A 22,299-nucleotide genomic window follows, 5' to 3' on the forward strand; every position below is an offset into this window, starting at 1 on the left:
GTACATCAGGGAGCTGGAGGGGTAAGGTCTTTGAGCAGCAGTGAGCTGTTACATGAACTCAGTTGCTCAGGGAATCACAGTCTTAACTTTTTTTTTTTTTTGATTATTACTGCATTTTTCCAATCAAAGTTTTAAATCCACCTGTAAGTATGATTTAAGATAAATGACACGAGAAATGTGGACACTTGTCCAACCATTGGTGTCACTCATCAGCACAGTACTCTCAACGTACCAATCAAGTGTTCTTAACTGTCACTTCAAATTTATTACACAGTTTATTTCAAGTGTGAAATGGTACTGATAAGTGAGTTAATAATGCTAGGTTTAGATAGTCCACAGAATGGAAACATCTTTGCAAATATTATTAGCAAGTGACTAGGAAAAGAAAGATTTTTTTTTCTGTTTGCAAAAGAGATCCCTTCTGCTTTTTCCTTTTTTTTTTTTTTTTTTCCTTCACCCTGTTAAGGTTTCCAGATAATCACTGTTCTTGCAGATACTTTAAAAAATACCAACATTTTAAACTCCGTATTCTTAGAAGAGAGTTAGAAGTTCATCGCAGGATAGCTGTGTCAGGACAGTGATTGTATTTTGATCTCTACTTCAAACAAGTGACTGCCTTTCAGAATTGTCCCTCTGGCACAAGTAAACATTAAATTTGTACCACCCTGTTTGAAGTAATTCGCAATTATGCTTGACAACAAAGCACCAGATGAGTATCATTAAATTTTATTGTACAAAACGGACAAGATATGGCATTCCTTTGAATTAAAAAAGATCAAAAGAGAACAAATGTACTTGGAACAATTTTGTAAATGGAACAATTAATACACAACCTTTTGTCCAGCAATGATATTTATCTGCAAGACCACCTTATAGACATGACAAGTATAATTAAAAAAATATTCCATCAGTTCAAGCAATAGTTTAATTTTCCATGAAAGAAGTATTTCTATAAACACTTTATGTTCAATCAAAACAAACACTTTTGAATTTTCTTACCTTAGAGATATAAAACAACCAGAGAGGTTTGGGAATCATCAGAGAAGTCTATCCCATGGGAAAAGTCTAAGTTTTGTATTCCAGTTGAAAATGCTTGTTTTTATAAAAATAAGTAATACCGATATAGCATTTCCTAGCCAAATATTTATAGCAAATTGATCTTGTTTTTGTGGTGATTTATTCATCAGTGCAGCAAAAGCCTGTTGTTTGTTTTATTTGATACCTCACTTCTGTGTAAAACTCAAAATTTGAATATAGACCCAGGGAAAAGGTTTTGTTAATTTTATTCATAAAAGCTACCCTTTATTGCACAGGACTTACAAAAAGTCAGAACTATGCAAGGTTTTCACTTGGCTTATCAGCAAAATCACTGAATAAATGTTGAACAGTTTTCCCTTTCTCCCAGTGGAAGGAATTCTTTCTTGGTGTTCTTAGTATAAACATGAAATAAAAAAGGGGAACTAGGTAACTATGTTAAATTCCAGTTCAATTGTAAATAAACAACAGTGCTACTCAGTGCTACAAAGAACTGCACTATTTGCATTTCTGAAGAAAAAACAATCAAAACTATGAAATTATCAGGGAAGCTCACAAACAATTGTGCCAAGACAGTGCAAGACTATCTTTGCTTCTTTACTATGGCCTAAGCTTTACAAAAAGTGCTTTTCTGCAGGACGTAGTCACTGCGATAAACTTCTGAGATGGTCCCAGGGCATAAGTTATCCTAGACACTCACACACACACTAGTACTTGTTACACTGTGCTTTCTGTGAAGAGATTATGCTGCAGTACTTTACATTTTCCATTCTCTCTTCCTCCAGAAGAAAAAAAAAACACAAACCTTCTATGCAAGATAAAAATAATTTTGAATAATTAGTCATGTATTAAAGAACTAGTTTTGAATTATTTATTCATTTTAACATCTAGTCATATAAAATAAAGTGTAAAAGTATGAAGGTATCAGAACGTGGCTTTCAGCAAGGCAGTTTGGGAAGTAGGAATTCAACATAAAACAGAATATTTTTCCCCTTTTGAAAAGGATCACATCAGAATGAATGAAAAACATTGAAGAATTTCATTTCAAGCCTGCACTCCTGCCTTTTGTCCTTTACCCAAGAGGAGAGACCACTGGAAGAATCCTCCAGGGTTTCAGTTGTGTTCTTTGTGCTCTTGTATCAGGTCTGGCTGGAACTATGTACTGCCCTCTTTGGGTGGCAGGGGTTGCTGAAGCTGCTGTGGTGGCTGTGTGCCTGCGGCAGTTTTGATAGAGTTCAGAGTTTTGCTAAACCAAGAGTTCTTGGCAGCTTGGATTTCATTCATAAGGGCTCCTCTCTGGTGCTCCAGCTCCTAAGAAAGCAAAATGGTCAGAATTGATCAAAAAAAAAAAAAAAAGCATCTTCAGACTCAGTTCCTTGCAACCTCCCAGGCATTGGGGAGAAAAACACTGAAATCACTGAGACAGTACTTAGACATACAAATGGAAATCTCTATTATTTTGTTCTTCTCTCTTTTTAAAAACAAACAAGCAAACAAAACCAAAAAAAAAAAAACAGACAATCCTAAGATGCTGGAAGTTCACAGGTATACAGTAGGTACAGGCATATGCTCCCTTTAGCAACATTTTTTTCCCCATGATTCATAACTTACACAGATCAACTTGGACAGAGTACGACAAGGCTAAGGAGACTACCCTGCAGTACCTGCATTCCACATACCTGAATTTTGCACTTGGCTTCCACAAGCTGCAGTTTGGTCTGTGCAAGTTCCAGCTCCATCTCTCTCAGCTGCTTCTTCAGTGCATCCTTCTCGTCATCTGTTTCTATGCCTTTATTCTCCGTGCTTAGAGAAGGCAGCTTCAGTGTCCCCTCCTTACTGAAAATCTCACTGCAGTGTTTGCAGGCCATCACTTTACCCTGAAATAGCCAGAAAGCTCATTTTTAATCCATGTTACAGGAATTGCTCTGTTTCCTGGAAGAGCCATTTTAATGTTAGACTGCCTTTCTGTGCTGAAGTTTTCACACTTGACATTAAGAGAATTTGAGAAGTTCTTGAACAACTTCCTGAGTGCATGAAACAGTATAAAGAAATCCTAAAGCCTATTTAGCATGCTCTGTTATGCCTTTGCTCCTCTTCATTACTCAAACCTTCTTGCTACCAAAGCTTTTTCATATTTTGCAGTATTTATGTCAGCACAATTCAGAAGAATAAATTACATGCTGGGAACTTCCACAAAAGCACTTGACCAAATTCATACAGATTTTGATATTTCCAAGAAACCCAGGTAACTTCTCCACATTTCCAGAAGCAAGCAGTCAGCCTGTGTTTGCTGCAAGGGACAATACTGCCTTCCTGATGCTTGGTTAGCTTCCTAGGGGATGGTCCTTTTTGCTAACAACATCTGACACGCAGTAGTAAAGTTTTCGTGCTACCTGGCAAGGTGAGCCAGCTGCTCATGGCTGCAGATGTAGCACAGCTGGTCTGGGTCACAAACAAACATAGGATATTGAACTGTTCAGCAAATTATAGGAACATCTATACTAGTGTATTTTTGGATGAATAACAGATAAAAATTGTCACCACAAAGCAACAAATCAGGTTCAGCTTGAGTACTAAGGAAAAACTAGAAGTTATAGCAGAGAGAAAATGATTCTGCCTACTCAGTAGTGACACAGAAGAGGGATGGAATTACTACCTGATCAGGAAACATTTACCATCACTGCAGGTACTAGTAATGGGGTTTAGAGAAGGGAGAGGAGGAACTGCTATAGAAATTCTGGGTATGAACCAAGTTGTGCTAATTACTTAAAACTGTTTTGCTTAACTTACATGGTAGGCAAGTGTAGAAAGCCACATAAACAGTGTCTTAATAGCAATGCTGATCCCCTCCAGCATGCATGCTAGAGTAGCAGCACGTTTTCTCCTCTAGAGAGCCATCTTTTGTTTTCATTTAAAGAAAACATCTAAGTAAATACAGCCTCTGTATGTTTTTGCCAAAAGTATACGTTTCTACATGAAAATCTATATGCACTTCAGTTTGAGAGTTCCAGCCTGTATGATACAAGATAAAGAACACTGGAGGGAGATACACCCTTGAATTATTCACATTGCATGAAAAATGCACGTGGAGCTATCAGTGCAGCTGTTTGGATGTCACAGTTGTCGCAATAAATTTCACTTCCCCTTTTTTTTTTTTGTGTCACTGACCACACTTGCGTTAGAGCCATCCTATATTGTAGAGGCATCACTCTCACCTTCACAACTTCCAGTTCATCTTTACTGGCTGCCTGCTGTTTTTCCAGCCTGGTACTCAGCTGGGAACAAATCTGGAGCAGAGAAAGCAGTCTCTTAGATAAAGTTTGTTTTATTAAAATATTACTTAAGCTTTTTAGCATATTTTTTTTTAGAGCTACCATTTCTTAAATTCTGCCTCACTCAGGTAGGTATGTGTGTTCCCCCTTAACAAATCCACTGCTGGGGATAACTGAGACCGAAAAAAATGGCAGCATTCAATACAGAACCTGAACATGGACACCAGAATATTTTATTGATTAACTGGTTTATGATGTTTCCACTGCATTATATCACACAACAAAGAAACATTCACCCTACAGTACTAAAAATAGCTTGAAGACAGGTTATTCTTGATTCCCCAAATTAGCAGACCATTAGGAAAATCAAAAAGATTTATCACAAATTATAATGCTTTCTGAAAGCCTAAAACATAATGTATCTTATTTAAAGGGTGAGATAAGCAACTCTAAAATTTCAGCTCTCAGGGCAGGTTGAAAAAAGGTTACAAATAAATAAAAAAGGGTGTCTCTAGAACCATTACCTGTTTATAGTCTGCAATAATGGCTGTGGTTTTCTTAATCTCAGATTCTGCCTTCTCTAGCTGCTTCCTGAAGACTTCCTTCAGCTAGGAGTTGAAGGAGAGAAGTTACACAGTACACTTTGTAAAAAAAAAAAAAAAGCTTTCAAAATGCATCATCAAATTGTTCTCTCAAAGTCTTGCTGTGTGTACAACAACTCTACATCTTTTTCTACTTCTGAAGAACTGGAAAATGGTAAGAAAGTGTGATTTACTCAATATACGAACACCTACGATAACAAAAAAAAGTCTATACTGTGGTACAGTGTATCACTGTTCAGAGAACTGTCCTATACAGGAATTTTCTTTCTCCACATTAAATAGTGCAGCATGGTCCACAGTTACATGCTTTGTTGCTGGGTTGTTTGGTTGTTTTCCCTCTGCACACTGTCACACAAGGTTTGGGCAGACAAATTGTTTGTTTGGAGATGGAACAGGGAGAAGAACCTCTCAGCACTATCACGCTCATCTCCAAAACAGGAGAAAAAAAAATGTTTTAGTTGCCAACAGAAACGGAAGCAGGAATCTGTTTTAGTTGTGCCAGCTAACTCATTCCTCCACTGTTAAGAAGCACTAAACATGGAGAGCCATTTCAGCAGGATTAAGGCCTCCACTGCCTTTTATATAGTAAACACAGAACTTGTAGGGAGAGGAAAAAAAAGAAAAAAAAAATCGATTGTTAAAGTCACTGTTATCAAATGGCAAAAATAAGAGTCCCTGTATCACTCTCAAAGCATACTTAGGTGTACATCAGTATTCAGCACATAAGATATGTAGGATCAAAAAACTAAGACTAAACATTTTGCAATTGAGTGAGGCCAGGTCTGGGCAGCAAAATCACTCCAACCCTCAGTTGTGTCCTGTTGATTCTAACTTCTGAGAGGAATGCCCATAGCTTTGTTTCAGTGAACCAGCAGCCTCTTAGAAGGCAACAATTCCTCCAGTAACCCTCTCTAGATAATTAAGAGACATCTGATCGTGCCTTCTTAGTTGTGACTGCTTACCACCTACAAAAATGATTGTTACAATACTAGGAGGGGAGTAAGATATGGAAAATTGGACATTCAGGAAAACACTGAAACATGTACTTAGAAAAAAAAATACCCTGGCACTTTGAACATTTAATTGCCACTGCATTTTGAAGACAAAAATCCCTTCCATAACCGCAATACATTCATGCTTTTCAGATTATCCTTTTGCTTGCATTCAGCTTAGTGGGAAAGACTGGAGAATGCCTTACCTGAGCGGTTTCCTCTTCCTGCTTCCGTTTCTCTTCCTCTGTCTCCACTAGTTTCTGTTTGGTCAGGAGAAGTTCCTTGTTCAAAACATCAGCTTTGTCTTCAGCCTAGAATTAGAAACACTGGTGTAAATCATGTTATCTGTGCCAATATAAGTGTATTGGTGTATATAGATCTCACAAATACTGCAGCTTCAGGATCTAGAGTTGCCTTTTCCTGCCCTCAGATGGCTCACCCAGCCTATTTTGTAAATGAAATTCCCTTTTCAAGTAGCTGTTTTCTAAATTATTTCTTTGTGCTTCAACTGTGGAAAAGGACCCTTTTGTCAAGTGTTACCCATATATACCCAAACAATATATAAAATATTTTTGTTGGGAATGACATTAATGTAAGAGAAGGAAGCATGATTCAGCTCCTGTCTAACTTTAGATAACTCATTTCATTTTTCTATCTTTCAGGCTAGGTGCCTGCACTGTACCTTACAAAGCATCAGAGCTTAGGCAAGTATAAGAGACGAACAGAACCATCAGAAAAAAAGGTTTGTTAACAATTATTTCCTGGAGAAACTTGATACTGTATGCGTACTGGAGAATACAAACTTTCTCCTTTCTTTAAAGGGCCAAGCTTATGTAGATACATACTGGGAATTTTTTGGATTTGAGGACTATCCTCACTGATCACCGGATTGAGCACCAGGAGAGAAATATATTTTTCAACAACTGGATATATTCTGTTGACTTCCCCAGCTGGGAGATACATACTGCACCACATCACTTTTACCACCCAGTTACTGAGCAGAACAGGCAATGACTGTAGTCAAATATTACTTACTTGCTGGAAATACAAGAGGGAAAATGATATTACAAACAACAACAGTGCAGATATTGTCTCTGACCTGCACTTTGTTTTTCTCCACTACCGATGGTATTAGCTTCTCTACTGCTACAGTGTTAATTATTAATGAGGGTGTTAGTGGAGACTGTGAGCAACAGAAGCAGCTCCACCAAAACCTCGTCTGAAGAGATGGACTAAGGATTCCTGCATTGCTCACTGTGTATGCAAGGCTGTATGGCAGAAAGGAAAAATGAGAAGCAACAGAACGGACAAGGGATAAGGCTGACATCTCAAAACAAAAGAGCTCAGGGATAACAAAGGTATTTTTGACAGAAGACTTGTTTAGGACATACTTTGAAGGATCAACTGAAAATCTTTCCTCCTTTTATGTGGTCATTCCAGGTTTTCCAAGCACCTGCCATGCTGTACAGTATCACCTCTCCTTGTGAGTGAGGAGTGCAGCAGCACAAAGCTTTTCTTTCAGTGCCACTGAACTGAGGTGGGGTGTGAGAACACTTAATGGAGCCACTCATCTGCAGAAAAACTGCTAAAATGCAGGAGAGCAAAGAATGGGGCTGGCAAAGGTACATGTCTAAGAGCTTTGTCATGATACTTCAGAACACAGCAGGGGCAGAAGCAGATATAAAGCTGCTTTACATTTCTGGGGAAGACAGAGCACCTCGATGCAGTGTTTTTGTCTTTTACACCACAATGCCCACTCCAGCAGGCAAAGTGGTTATCTGCCCGTGCTTGCTCGCCAAGGTGCCTCAGAATTTTAGAATCACACAAATCCGCATCAGAAAAGCCTAGCTGCCAAGGGTATGACTAAATAGAAATACACTACTGTGGTCAATGATGTTTACAATTCTGAGGTTAGATAAAGAAGCCAAATAAATAGAGAAAATCAAATTGAGAGACCCCTGCAGGAAAAGATTTTACATCGTAAGAGGCACTACAGCCTTCACTAAGCAAGATGCTAATCATGAGGGGTGGTGGAATATGGCCCTCCTGTATTCCATACCACACCACTTCATTCTCTTTTAATTTAGTTGGCTATACTGAAATTGCTGTGAAAAAAATAGATCCACGTAAGGTAGCAGACATTCTGCAAAGCAACTTCCCTTAAAATCGGTCTTTCGAGGAATATGTGATACCTTTTTCCAGTAAACATTTGTTCTTTGGTACCTACCTAAAAGATTATGGCTTACATTTTGTAAAATGAACCGCAACAGAGAAGGTGCGGTCAATGTTAATAATACACTGCTGTGTATGCCTATGCCTGCATCCACGTGGAGATACAGCAACTAGAATTAAGGTTGTCAGGAAAACAAAGGCACAAATACCAATGCTTTTAATTTTGTGTAAATGCTTTCACTTGAGCAAACAACAGGGCTACTAAAACTAGCATTGCTAAGCTGGAGCTTGGAGCCATCTCTTTCAGCATTACCTGGTCCAGGTCATTCCGTAAGGCAATTTTGCTTGTAACAAGCTCATGGGCAAGGTCATCGTTCTCTTGCTCCAGCCTCATGCTAGCTTCTTGGAGCCTGCGATTTTCCCTCTGCAGAAAGAAAAGAACAACCAAAAGAGGAAGTTAACTCTTACTGATATTAAAGAGCAGTAAGCGAATATGTTGTATGTATAAAACACTGATAAGGCAAGAGTGCACATTAAGACAGGACTGCTGCTCTGGGAAACAACAGTGAATTAAGCCAGCGGTGCAAATGCAGCAATTCCACTTACATCCCAATGGTTATGTTTGAGTCACATGAGTGACAGACTGATTGTAGGGTTTCTCTGTCAAAAGTAAACATAGTCCTCTCAATAAAAACATCTGCTTTCTGATTCCTCCTCATCAAAAGAAATAAGACAGATAAAATCCCACCCAGCAGCAGTGAACAGGGAGATAACTCAAAATAATGTTTCCATGTAGAAAGCTGTCCTCTGCTCCATTTTACAAAACCTCATCTGCAGGCAATCCATAAAAATAGTCCATTCTGCAGATGCCGTGGTACCAACCATTCGTCCTCTGTGGGACCAGTAAAGAACAGCATTTAGAAGGGAACTCCTTATAGCTCATATAACACGTACATCCACCTGTACGCTTTCTCTGTAACTTGCACCAGTGACAACAGGTACATTTTACAGGACACCTGCTGAGAAAAAGTGCCAGATGGAGAGGGGACATCAGTCCCTGAGTACAGGTCCAGAACCTGTTCTGCCCACGATGCACAACAACACAAAATGTAGACCTTCAAGACTGCAGGCCCTGGTCCTCCCCTGCACGCACCTCCTACCCGCTCCACAAAGGCAGAAATGACTACGTAGAGCACTAACTGGTGAAGGAAATGCATTGGAAAAAAAAAGAAAACCAGCAATTCATGTTTCTTAAAAATCAATTTATGTGACTGTTATTTAGGGCTGAGAAGCAGAATTATATTCAGAAGGTATCTGTGGGTTGGTGGACTTCCAGGAGTCCATATCAAATCCCCTGGCTTCAGAAGAACACAGCGAGGTGAGCCTGATACAGATGTCCTTCTCAAACAGATTTTGAGACAGCAAAAAAAAAAAAAATAAATGCTGACGTTCAGTCACATGGTGACTGCAAAAGAGACTGGAAAGGGAATCTGTTTGCTATGGAAACTCAAGAAAAATGCGAAGTTCACATGGAAGTTTATAGATGGAGAAACAGTAACCTACATGCTAATATCTCAAAAAGGGCACTTGAAAGGTTATGCTCTCCAAAGACATACAGTAAAAGGAAATATATTAACAGCACTTAGAACAACACAATAAGTCCAAGAGTTGCTCATTGAATGTTTTCCTACAAAACATGATTTCTTTGCATAAGCATATTATTCACCAGTCTTCACTTCCTCTTGCTCACCAGCTATGCTCAAATAATTCTTTCCAAAGCTCACTGCAGTGAAACAACTGTTTTTCATCTGTTGCAAAAAGTTTTTGCATGCTTGTCTTAAAAAAGGACAACTACAGTTCTAAGAGGATGCTAAAAAAGGTCTCTTCTTTGTCTTAGCTTCCTCTGCGGCAGGAAGCAGAACCTCTGCAAATACTTTCTCCTTAATGGGACATTATTGTGTAAGTGGATTGTGCACTGCCCTTTACAGGAAAGTAAGTTCATTTCCTCCCCAAAAGACTGTACTTTAAATAACTTTGTTTTGTTACAGAAACTCTAAAATACTTGTGATTTCACGCAATTAAAATAACCATTGCTAAAAGACACCTAACTTTGGGGATTTTTTTAAATCGCATCGCATTCTGTTTGAGACAAGGAATTTTTAAAAGTAAAATTATCCTGTAAGGATTATACATACTTTGAAGCATAACAGCAAATTGCTATCTTCAGTAATAATAATAATAAAAAACTCCAATGAAGCTTTATTTCTGTATTTTGTTCAGACCATCCAAAAAGTGTTGGTTTTTATAGACACAGGTCTGTCAGTGAGCAGTTACCAAAAAGTCATAAGTTCACTTAAAAACTGGGACAAAATCAGGACTGTATTATTGTCAGGTGCTACAGCACCAATACCTTTTCATAGGGATGTTGCTTAGAGCAAGGAATCAGCAAATAGACTTCCACAAAATAACCCAGAAAGAGTTTGCTTTAACATTTTTGCTATGCTTTTGCCAAAAGCTTCTGTGTCCGCAAAGCAAGCTGCACGGTGTGAAGTTCGGAGTTCCTGCTTTGCATTCGCAGACAAGTGGAAAGCAAGCTACGTGGTTGGAAATGCGCTATCCTCCTCTTAAACTGAAATTTACACGGTACATTTTTAACAAGTTAAATATCTCTTACCTTGGACATCCAGTCAATAGCTAAGAGCTGAGTCTCTCATTGGGCCACCTTTACTCTTCCTCCACACAGGGCAGTATGTGCGATTAGATGGTTTGTCCTTTCCAGCTCCTCCCCCCAGATCTAGCAGTGAAAAACTGCCTCCTTCCTCAGGAGGAAACTCTTATCTGCTTACGTCTAAATAAAACCTAACGTTACACAATGAAGACAAAAATATCAAACAGTGCTTTTCATATCTAGCAAACTACTTCCGATGCCTCTGAGATATACACAGGGTTTTTATAAAATACCAGTTGCAATGGAATGAAGCTCAATAGATGGAGCTGGTTCATTATAGCAGGACTCGCAAGCAGTATTTTGTAACCTGACATGAGCCAACTAGTCAGACCTGTTAGTTGTCCTTGGTGTAAACTGACAGCTTCCTGCCTTTTCTCTAGACACCACTAACAATTTACTGACTATACCAACGATTTCCTTCTCTTCGGTATCACCCAGTTTCTACGATCATTAAAACACAAGATTCCCTCTTTCTCAAATTCCTCTTTCCTGTTACAAAAGGCATCTGGTGAACTCTTTTAAAAGGAGGATACTGCATTTCCAAAAGGGACAAACACCGCTGGTACGGACAAACACAAAAAAACTTACCTCCAGTAAAGTCACAGACCAAATACTGCTTTCAACCATTGGTGTAAAGACAGTGAAAACAGGATATAAAATAATTTTTAATACCAACAAAGCCAGCCAAAATAAAATAAAATAGCCAAATCTTCAGTGGGTTTTTGGTTCCTATTTTTAAAGAGGATATTCTCCAACTTCCATTACATACTTGACGGAAAGAAGGCAAACTTGAGAGCAGCAGGCAAGCCTCAGCCCAGGAAGACTGAAAGGCTTAGACTCCACCCTTTGCTCCCATTCAGCCAGCATGAAGGAGCGATACCAGACATGATTAGTGATGATGAGGTATTCTCTCTATGCTGCTACTCAAGCTGGGTGTAACGAGCCACAAACCTTGTTAAGCAATTCAGTGTCACATTTGCTGATGAGCAAACACCCAAACCACAGATCTTTGGGCAAGAACAGGTCCTCAGTGCCAGAATGAAAGCACGGATTAAAATTCACTTTCCTGGATGCAAGCAAACTGAAGTCTTCGTAAGCCCATTGGAAAGAGCTCTGGATTGTGAAGACAGCTCTGAAGGAAAATCCTGTAAAATGCCACCTAGAAAGCCAAAGGGCTTTTACAGCAAACTGTCCAGGAAAACTTTTTATGGGAAGCAAAACAGAGGCACCTGGAGATGGTTTGTGTTTTTTGCTTGTTGACTCAAATATTCCTGGAAGTGCCATAGCACTTTTTTTTTCTTTTTCTTTTTTTTTTTTTTTTCCCTTTTTCTTAAAACCACGAACAAAAAAAATCTACATCAGGAGTTACCTTACGTTTTTCCTCATGGCAGTTACCATTCAGTTACCAGGACTCTGAATAAAAATGACGAGTGTATTAGTTTTTGCTTCCAGTTTGAAGACACAAACAAAAGGCTGTTATCTCCAAATTACCTTTATTCGGACAGACAACATCTCTGTCGTGCAACAAAGTCCACAGATGAAAATGCGTTTCTACCCTCAGAACAGAACCCTGGGCACAGGCAGGGTCTGACTGGAAAACTCCAGCCAACTTTGCATGGACATATCCTTTTTATTTAAAATCAAAGATTCCTAAATCCAACTTCAGCAATTTCATATCAAATCAACCACAACCCTGTTACATGAGATGTTCTATTCTTAAACACGGAAAAAAAAAAATATAGAAAAATATCAATCTGAATCATATTGCTATTTTCTCTGCATATACAGGTCACTTTTTTATTGACTTCTATAGGCAATTTTTAATTTATTTTAACTAAAAATCATGAAAAGTGGTGGCAAACAGGAATTTAGAACTTGTTTACCTTTACACCCGTTTAAAATCTGACAAAAATATGAGTGATAACTTGTTATGAGTAATGGAAGATAAAATTAGTTGACTGTGAAAACATCCAAAAAAAAAAAAAAAAACCAAAACACTTTTCCTGCATAATACTTGTAAATACAGGAGAAAATAAACACCAAATCTCATTGCTCTCTTTAATACTGTTCTTTTGGTAAATCAAGTCTACTGCAATCAACACGTGAAACAGGAGCCGCGCAGGAACTCCTGTGGCATGTAACACATCTTATTGTAGCACATGACCTCGACCTGTCAAGAAAACATGACTGGCGAACAGCAGGCCTGGCATCGCAAAACCAGCCCTTTTCTGGAGCTTACGGAGCACTCAGGTTGGTGGCTTTGGAGCAGCACCTGCCAGCTGGCTGGATACACCCCTGCTGCCCTCAGGCACAGGGCATCTTTCCTGGGGCTCCTCAGCCCCAGCATTCCTGTGCCCAAAAGGTCAGTTCACGGAGAGACATCCTTCCTCACTGCAATTCAGAAGTGCCAACGCACCCCCGTTGCTGAGGTACATCTCTATAGTCCCAACAAATCTCTTTTGGCAACAAGAACTGTGACACGCTGCAAACAACAAATCTGTAACAGGTACAACTAAAAACTGTCAACAAACTGCAAGCACGTTTCCTCCTTGACCTGGAAGAGGAATATTCGGCATGGATCTCCATGCATCTAAGAAACATCTCCTTCCTGGGTAGTAAATGAAAATAACATTTTGTTCTGGAAGAGAAGCTGTAAAAAGTATAACAACATGGGCCTTGGGGGCACAGCCCAGGCAGAGAGCACACAAGGCCAGAGGGAGCTAGCAACAATGCTAGAGGCAATGCTCAGAGCAATGCTCAGAGGCAATACCAGCTCTTCAAAGCAGTGGAGACTCAGTCATTTCCCAAATCAAGCCCAGCTGGACAGAGTCTAGCACTGACGCTGCCAAAACAAAATGCATTTGTAAGCATATGGGCTGCTGCGTGATCTTTTAAGGGACAAGTGAAGCTGACTTTACTTTCTGCCCACAAGGAAACACTATGGAAATGTCCATTCCCACCAATCTCAGCCTGACACATAAATAAAATCACACAAGCAAGACAAGGAGCAGGGAACACTTACAAGCATTTCTCCATGACATCCATCAGCTGAAAAATGAGTCCAAACTTTGCATTTAATGTGCAGCTAACCAGTTATGGAGCCTCTCTCTAATCACAGCATCAGTAGGAAGAGCAGAACCAATCCAGTGAGTTACAAAAGTACAAGCCCAAACTTGGGCTGTGATCTTGACTGTGACAGTGACTCACACAGGCAGTGGCCAAAGAGCCACTTTTTATATCCTCGTTTGCAGTTTGGGGATAATATTCTTCAGCGTCGGTTGCCCAAGATTAACTAGTTAATGTGCTCCTACAGAGCTTTAAAGAAGCCTTCTTTGGGTTTTAAGCATTATTTTAATTCCACAGTAGCATGAGTGAACCACTGAATTTTTATTTTATTTTTTTAATATAAATTTTCTGGTTAACAACTCTTGGCTGCTACAGCAGTCCCGGTCCTCATGAACCATAGAATGTACACTCCTTAACATAAAAAGAACTATATTTAAAACATCGTTATTCACAGGTAAATACTTTAAAAAAATAAAAATTAAAAAAAGTCAGTTTTACTTTCTCTGTAACTGTAACTCTATCTCATCCTATTTATGAAGCATGGCATAGTCTTTTGCCACAGGTTTTCACACTGTGGTTTTCTGAACATGGTGTACTTTCCTTACGTTCACATACTGTGTAAACCTTTGCACGCCCTATTATTTACTACTCCACATTCCAGGCATACTCTATACCAACAGCAATGTCATTTCACATAATAAGGCACAATGAAGAACAGCAGGATAACAATACAGGTGTGTGTAAGCAACATCAATTCCCAGCAAAACTGGGCAATACGCAGTAAAGTGCTTCAACTCTGGCAGCTTCACCTAAGGAAATCTAACCTCTTTTTAAAATAAGCAAGTAATAAATGAATCCTGAACTCTATGTAAAGTATAAACAGAGGCAGAACCTCCATCACACAAAAATCTATGGCAACAGAACGTAGCAGTAACAATAAAATAAATACACCAGAAAGATAATCAATACTGATCCAAAATTTCAGAACTATTCTTTTTTTTGTGAACTATCAAGCTATCATATTAATAACTGAAGCTCTATGCCTCTGCTGATCTAAAGCAGGATATTTATTACTATGAATTCTATTGCAGTAGTACATTAGGACTCCAGGCGAGCTCAGGATCCCACTGTACTAGGCATTATATTAACAAAAAATTACTAACGTTTCCTACAAACAGATGAAAAACAAGGATCATATCAGTCAAGGAAGAGTTCATCTTCCAAGTCTCTGTGGATGTTACTGCACACAGCTTGTGCTAGAACAATGTGTATTTTCTCCTTTTTGTGTCTGTAGCTGAGAATCACCCTTTGTTTCTGCGTCTCATGAAGATCTCCCGTAAAAGCGCAACAGCAGGAGAGTTACCTACAAACATATAAACTGAAAGAAGAAAAATATTATATGTGGCTATTTGAAGATGTCTTGAGAGTAACAAATTGTGATTCAAATACTCTTGTAAAACACTAAGTCCAAGTGTTCAAAGTGCTCTTTCAAGAAAGGGGATGAGTTTCACCTGCCATTTTAATTCCCTAAAATCTGCATCAGCATATCCTAGAGAGGTGAGCATGGTACATGTACCTCTACTTAACTGCTACAACTAGATCACTTCCCACATAATTTAGCCAACGAACCAGGTTCCCGTACAGCATCTCCCGTACCTTGTATCTGTCCATGGGATCTTCCTGTTGCAGTTGACTCTCTCGCATAGTTTGGTACTCTTTCTCATATTTCTTCAGCTTTTTTGTTGGCACCTGTGGAACACATTTGGAAGACGTGCATTTAGAGATTAGAGAAATGCTGGAAAGGCTGCCCGAAAGCTCTGCCTGCAAACAGGAAGCAAAGCAAGTGCTGGAAAGCTGCTGCTGAATAAAAGTAGCTCCCCATTGCCCCCCCTTCCCTACTCAGCAAGCCATGTCAAACACTTACCAATACAGTTCACACTGGCAGAAATCTTTCTGTGCCTACTGTTGTTAATTTTTCAAATACTTAGCAGAAAATGAGAGTGAAGTAGAGACGTTTTAATGAGAGAAACAAGAAGGAAAGAACCACAAACAACAGGATTGAGAGAACAGGGAAGAGGAAAATATGCTTTGATATGTATGATTCACTAAAACAAAGTGCCTTAGCAAAAAAAACTGCTACCAGTGAGATTAGAAGAAAGGAGCGTGCATGCAAGAGGACTGGACAGTTCCCTGGGGGAGATCAAAGTAATGTTTTTTATTGCTGAAAGAGTATTAATGTCTAAATTACTAGCTTGTGACCAATGCCCTCATGCAGTCTGGCACCAGAATCCTAGGCTAAGGTGGAGACGCTGCAGTGCTCGCTTCCAGCCGCAGCAGGGAAACAGCAAAGCAACAACATAGAAATCACAAGCCATTTGGTAAACAACCCTGCAGAAAGGTCAAGTCCCAGAGAGTTTGATTTCTGGGAAAGCACAGCTTTGAACTTGAAACAAGGTACACAGAGAGCCCAAGTATGTTTTTAAACAACGCATGGAGATCCTTTGCTTTACTTTCACGTAATTGGTAACGCCATGCGTTACGAGCCATCCTGCCTCCCTCTGGAGACCTGTAACAGCATTACTGTATCTCTGCTGTACAACAAGAAGCTGTCCGTTATCATATGCTGGTATCCAGAGAGATCACTAACACAACATACCATCAGGACTTGTAAATACATTCTCCTTCTGATCTGTTATGTATTCCTGTTCTGTTATGTATCTGTCTCTTCCTCTTGTATCTATTGATCTCTAGCTAACTGCTGGTGCAAGGGCATGCCACTGTCACCTTGCCTGAGGACACAAAATTACTGCCAATGAGCAGAGATACATTTTTACATGTAGTGTTGCTGTTGGTTTTCAGTCCAGTACCTCCTTCCTCTGCGATACAGGACGGGACCAGCAAGTTCTCAGCATCACTGCAGAGAGGCCTCTGGGAGGTACAGGAGAAAACATTAAACCCGTGACCTGCACAGCAGAGTGTGCAAGGAGCTACCCTGGAGAAGCAGACAGCGCTAACAAAGCCATGCTGATGCCCACAATTACAGACAAAATCTTAACACCCCCCCCCCCCCCGAAAACAAAGCAAAGGGGAAACAAAAACTTTCAGCGTTTTGGACGTACAGACGAGAATTTCATTTTTATCACTCAGTATTGCAAACCACAATGAAATAAAAATTATTTAATCAGAGGCACTTTTTTACTTTTCAACTGGGCAACACACAAGGTGCACAACCAGCCCTTTTTGTCTTAGCTGCAACTTGAAACCATTGAGGCTATTTAGTAATCAAGAATAAGAAATCAGTTCAGCACAGAATTTTGAATTCTGTAATCACACATCCAAAGCCTCATCTATTCCCTCCTTCAAAAATGCTTACTTTAATCTTACCCAGAGAAACAGATCAAGGCTCCCAGGCTGGAGCATTATGAGGATCCTCCAGACCCAGCTCTCTTGTGTTATTTTGTCATTTTATGTTCCTGTGTGCTACCAGCACAAAATTAAGATAAGCATGAGGGAAACATTGTGGGGCAGTATGGCAAAAAGGTGCAACATAGGTGAGACTTAGGAGATGATCTCTTCAACTAAATATTTTCCTGATTCTGGTGCTTTTAACTAAGCTTTTAAAGTACAAATAAGAAATAACTCTCACTACAGAGAGAGAGGGAGAGAAGCATCCCACACATGCAGCCACATGAATCCTTCAGCAGGAATCAAGCTCTCTGAGGGCATGTCTTAACACCCCATAACTCTTCCCACCAACCACTCATCTCTTCTCCTTTGCATTCTTCAGTTTTGATTCACAGCCGTGAGTACGACCATGCCTGGGCCCTCTGTGGCCACAGCAGGGGTAAGTTCACAGCTCCTACAAGAGCTACCCATGGACGTAGCAGCTGTGTGCTGGGACGAAGCGCAGGGTCCACGCGCCTGGTCTGTTCTCCAGCAAGCAGCGTGCCAATGTTTCTTTACCAGTGTTAACAGTAAATATGCCTGAAACAGGGATCAAAGCATCGGGGTACATGGGAATATGCAGTGTGGTAGTTAGAAAATGGCTTCCGTGCTCATCAAAAGAATATCCTGGCTTTGGCATGGCAATGTCAATGTACGCTACAACCTTGTCTTAATTGGAAAGCAGTACCTAAATACAGTGAAATTCTATCTTAAGGATTTTGTTGGGGGAGGAAAGTCCTATTAGAGAAACAGTTCATACTAATCCACTTATCCCATAAAATACAAACCCGAGCAGGTATGCTTAATAACTCTGGCAGAGACCAGGCTACACTGTTATTGTCTATTCAGCCACAGTATTCAAAGGAGTTTCGTAATTTATTACAGCACTTTATTACAGCACTCCTTCTGCAAATACACTGCTAAACTAAAACAACAACAACAACAAAATTAAAGCCCGTTTCCATATTTCCTAATTTAATGCCCTTAAACAGTTTGTGAATTCAGCAAGGGACTTCTCTTTAAGCCCTTCCATAAGCACCTAGTGCTAGCTGTGCTTCAGTCTTCGTGGATTGCTCCTGAACAAAGCGTGCTCATAAATTTTCTGTAAAAGCTTCTGTAATACTGATTTCTTCTTTCTTTAGCACCACGAGACATATTGGCTAGAACTGATGGTTATCAAATTTAGGAGACTCTCATGGTTTATAAACATTGCTCATCTGTTTATCTCAGTATCTTCTTGACTCACTTTATTTTATTGTCTTCATGCATAAGGTCACATCACAACTAGTCATACATACAGAAAAAGCCATGCAGAGCATCTTAATAAAACATCCATGCAGAAGAACTGAACAAACAAAACCTCTTTCTGGATAAAATAACAGACAGGTGCATGGAGCATCCAAGGAGTCACTGCAGTGAGCTGATATGCGGCAGGTGAGAAAAAATACTTGTTTTTCAGCTGGCTCCCTGTTCAGGCAAGACTCGAAAGATCTGCTTCACCTTCTCTGGCAATCCTGCTCACTGGCAGCATGCCGAGCATCAGCATTCACTCAGCTCCAGGAGACCTCTCCCTCATTCTGCAATTTCTTTTACTGTTTACAGGCAGTTCACTCTGACCTTGCTGGATTAATAAATCACACATCTATGACTCCCTTCCTCTGAAACGTTTTATTGCTCTAATGAAGCACGAGCACTCAGAGGAGGTAGTTATCATTATGCTCATTTGGCAGCCAAGGAAATGGAAGCAGAGATGTAAAGTGATTTCCTGAACGTGCTGAGGACAGCCAGAGGCTGAACCAGATAGAAAAATCCCATTACCTGATTTCTAATTTCCAATACCACCGGAGTGCCACACAAAGCAGAGCATCTTTCCCCCATTCCCCCTTCTCTTGCTATCTAGCACTGCATAAAGACTGCAAAAATACATAGTCCCATCAAGCGACCAGTGCAGTCAGCATTCAGCTCTCTCTGCACACCTTCTGGTTCTGAGAAACACACTGGGGACACACAGCCAGTGCCCAAACTGTGTGATGCCTTCCTTTCCTGTTTCTGAAGTAGTCGAAAATTTGCTGTTTCCCTGGCTACGTATGCACTTGGTATTTAGGAGTGATGCCAGGGACTTGCATTCCCCCAAAGACGGGGTTACACAGCGTGCTGGTGACCAACACAGGAGATTAGGGCGCGCACCGACAGCAGCCACAGATACCCTACAGCCCTGCTTCCCTTTTTTCCCCGTCCATCACACGCCTCAGCATTCCCCAGCACACGTGGTGCTTGGAGGGGACAGGGCCAGCACCCCAGGACCAGCACCCAGCCCTCGCTCTGCAAGTGAGCGCTGGCTCCAAGTGGCTCTCACAAAACCACGGCTACACGCGCCCTTCGAGGGGATCTCAGTTACGCTTGTGCATACTTAGTTCTCTTCACATGATGGTTTAAAACAATATTAAAAGCAAGCTAATTTTGACATGACGCTTGGTTCCCTGAGGTGTGTCTTGTGAAGATGGCAAGCTTTAAACAGAACCTCAGAAAGTGGATTAGTGGAATGAAACCAGATTTCATGCATTGTCTTTGTTCACAGTTGAAGTTGCTGTATCACTTTTTTCTAATTAATACTTCATATTTAAAAGACAAATCAGATTCAAGGAAGGATAGTCCAGCTCAACACTTCATTAAGCCAAATTAAGACTCAAATTTAATACACGAAGAAACTGACTCAATGCTTTACTATTCAGTCATTGCTGTGGATAGCTGTATCATCCTTTCTTCAAAGCATGGTTGGCAAAAGGCATGAAGAAACACCTTGCAAGATCTGTCACTGGAAATAAGATGCAGAAGTAGATAAGCAATTTATTTTTCTTTTGGGAGGCTACGGTAACGAAAAAGAAAAAACAAAACCCACAGAAACATGTTGGCACAACAGACTTGTCTCTTGGATTAGATTTTAAAGGGGATGAGTGGGATGTCATATATAGACATTATGCAAAACAATCAGAATGACTTTATCTCCAGTGAAATATTAGCCACAAGCATGAAGTCTGACAGGAAAAAGGCCAAATCAGAGTTTCTCACAAAACTCCATTCACACTGAGTAGTCTGCAGAAAGAAATTCTGCAGCATTCATACGGAGAAGAAATGTAGGGATTAAAATCAGCTTCTTCCTAAAGAAAATGCACAAACTGGAACACAGTTTGAAGGATTCCCGCCTCTCCTTTTGTCACCGTGCAGTGAAGGGCTTGCTGATAACAGGCTGTTTCACTGCAGGTTTGAAATCAAGTGGAACAATTGTCATCACTGTTTCTCCTTGCTGCAGCATCACTGCCAGGACCCTGACATCCCCATTCTAAAACACAACCACAAATCTCATTGAATGTTGTATAACCCCTGGGTTTAGGGCAACACGGGCAAAAAGTTTTTGTGAAGAAGCCTCTTATCATCTGATTCTAGCATTATCCTCATTGCAGCCTGGCTTTGGGGAAATTTGCAGCACAAAACCTGCGGTTCTATCGCAGTGGATAAAGGTGGGTCCGCACTGCTGTTACTCTGCTCACGCTCACACGTTGCCTGCAGCACGGTCAGAGCCCTGAATGTCAGATGCTATTTTACCATCTACAGAGACAGGAAGGAGATGTTGCCTGGAATTCCTTGGAAAGGTCCACTGTGCTGGAGAGATCGTCTGCTTAGCGTGCACCTGTCTGGCTGCCTGTTGCAGAGCAGCATCTCTCGCTACCCTGTAGCTGTAAAAAAGAACTTACAGGGATGCTCTTTTCATATCAGCAAAGCAGCTTGCTCCAAAACAGCGCACCTAAGTGTGCCTTCATTGCAGGGAAGGGCGGGTTATTCCTTCTGTACACCACCTCCTTGGCAGTTTTGTAGGTGTAAGACCTCCTGAAGAGAGGCTTCAGGATAACACAAATCCAGGCTGAATGCTGGCTGGGGGCAAAGCAAATCAGCTTTTCTTTGAAATTTTATTTTTATTTAACTCTTTCACATCACCCCATTATTAAAATATCTCAATTACAGCTGAGACACCCATAGAAATTTATAAAAAGAGGAAAGGCAGGTTGCAAACTTACAGTGTACCCGCACAATTTGCTGTGATTCAAAATGGCAGTAGCCACGATCAGCAACACTGGATGATTTCCAAAAGCAGATCCTTTTGTCAGCCTTTAGTCTCTAGCATATTTCCATTCATCTAAACCTGCTGAACCTGGCATAACACATTATTCTGCCACGGCCCTTCTGTTTACAGATCTGCTTAGTTAGGCTCAGTTAACAGTATAGTGAACTTAGTTAAGAGTTAGCTGAGCCCGAAAGATATTCGGTAAGCTTCTTTATACAGCAATCCACCAGCAACACAGGGAAAGAGAACAAGAAATTCAGATTCCCCAAGCTGTGGCTCTGAACTCTGGAGCATACTTTTGCACTCATTGCAGTACTTGTGTTTTGGAGGCACATATATGGACTGCAGGGGAATCTGCATTTAAAAAAAAAAAAAAGGCTCAAGAAAAGGCATGTTCTGCCTTGTGGCAGAGACTCTTCAAAATATTCACCTTCAGATTCCCAAATTGGTTTTCAGCATTTAAAAATTTGTTTGCACTTTGAGTTATGGAGGGTTTATTATCCACTTCAACACTATGTTTTAGCAAAAAAAAAAAAAACAACAAAAAACCACACCCAACGTCCTGCGTGGCTTAAAAGCAGCGCTTAGAAATGACTGATTGTTTTATATACTTGCAACGGATGTCTAGCTGCTCACAGACAAAAACTGCTTCCTCTCATACAGATAAGGGCTTTAGTACTGAGATACACACCGTGAAAGGAAACAGCTACACCCACTTTGTCAGCAAGCAGCCATTTTGCATTTAAATCGGCTCTGGTCAATAGGAATACTGTTGTTAAGGATGAAAATATTCCAAACGTTCCAGATGGAAGAGGTCTGTATACAGGTCATTTGTATTATCCGACATAATTTAAAGAATGTCTAACAA

General features: G+C 40.3%; 1 protein-coding gene across 24 annotated transcripts in view; it reads right to left on the reverse strand.

Annotated features, from left to right (window-relative positions):
- Window positions 1–120: 120 nt before the first annotated feature.
- Window positions 121–22,299, reverse strand: part of RABGAP1L (RAB GTPase activating protein 1 like) — a 250,803-nt gene continuing 228,624 nt past the window's right edge. For 16 of the 24 annotated variants that reach the window (XM_040565580.1, XM_040565585.1, XM_040565577.1 and 13 more), the window contains 7 exons: window positions 15,524–15,616; window positions 8,387–8,497; window positions 6,108–6,212; window positions 4,832–4,915; window positions 4,251–4,322; window positions 2,715–2,912; window positions 714–2,346 (listed from right to left, as the gene is read on the reverse strand). In XM_040565580.1, the coding sequence (XP_040421514.1) occupies window positions 2,191–2,346; window positions 2,715–2,912; window positions 4,251–4,322; window positions 4,832–4,915; window positions 6,108–6,212; window positions 8,387–8,497; window positions 15,524–15,616 (819 nt within the window). In that variant the 3' untranslated portion in view covers window positions 714–2,190. Of the gene's footprint in view, window positions 2,347–2,714; window positions 2,913–4,250; window positions 4,323–4,831; window positions 4,916–6,107; window positions 6,213–8,386; window positions 8,498–11,389; window positions 15,246–15,523; window positions 15,617–22,299 lie in introns of those variants that run through there. The other 8 variants (XM_040565589.1, XM_040565591.1, XM_040565594.1 and 5 more) reach the window with 3 other exon arrangements.

This window comes from Cygnus olor, chromosome 8 (assembly GCF_009769625.2).
Source record: "Cygnus olor isolate bCygOlo1 chromosome 8, bCygOlo1.pri.v2, whole genome shotgun sequence".
Taxonomy (NCBI): domain Eukaryota; kingdom Metazoa; phylum Chordata; class Aves; order Anseriformes; family Anatidae; genus Cygnus; species Cygnus olor.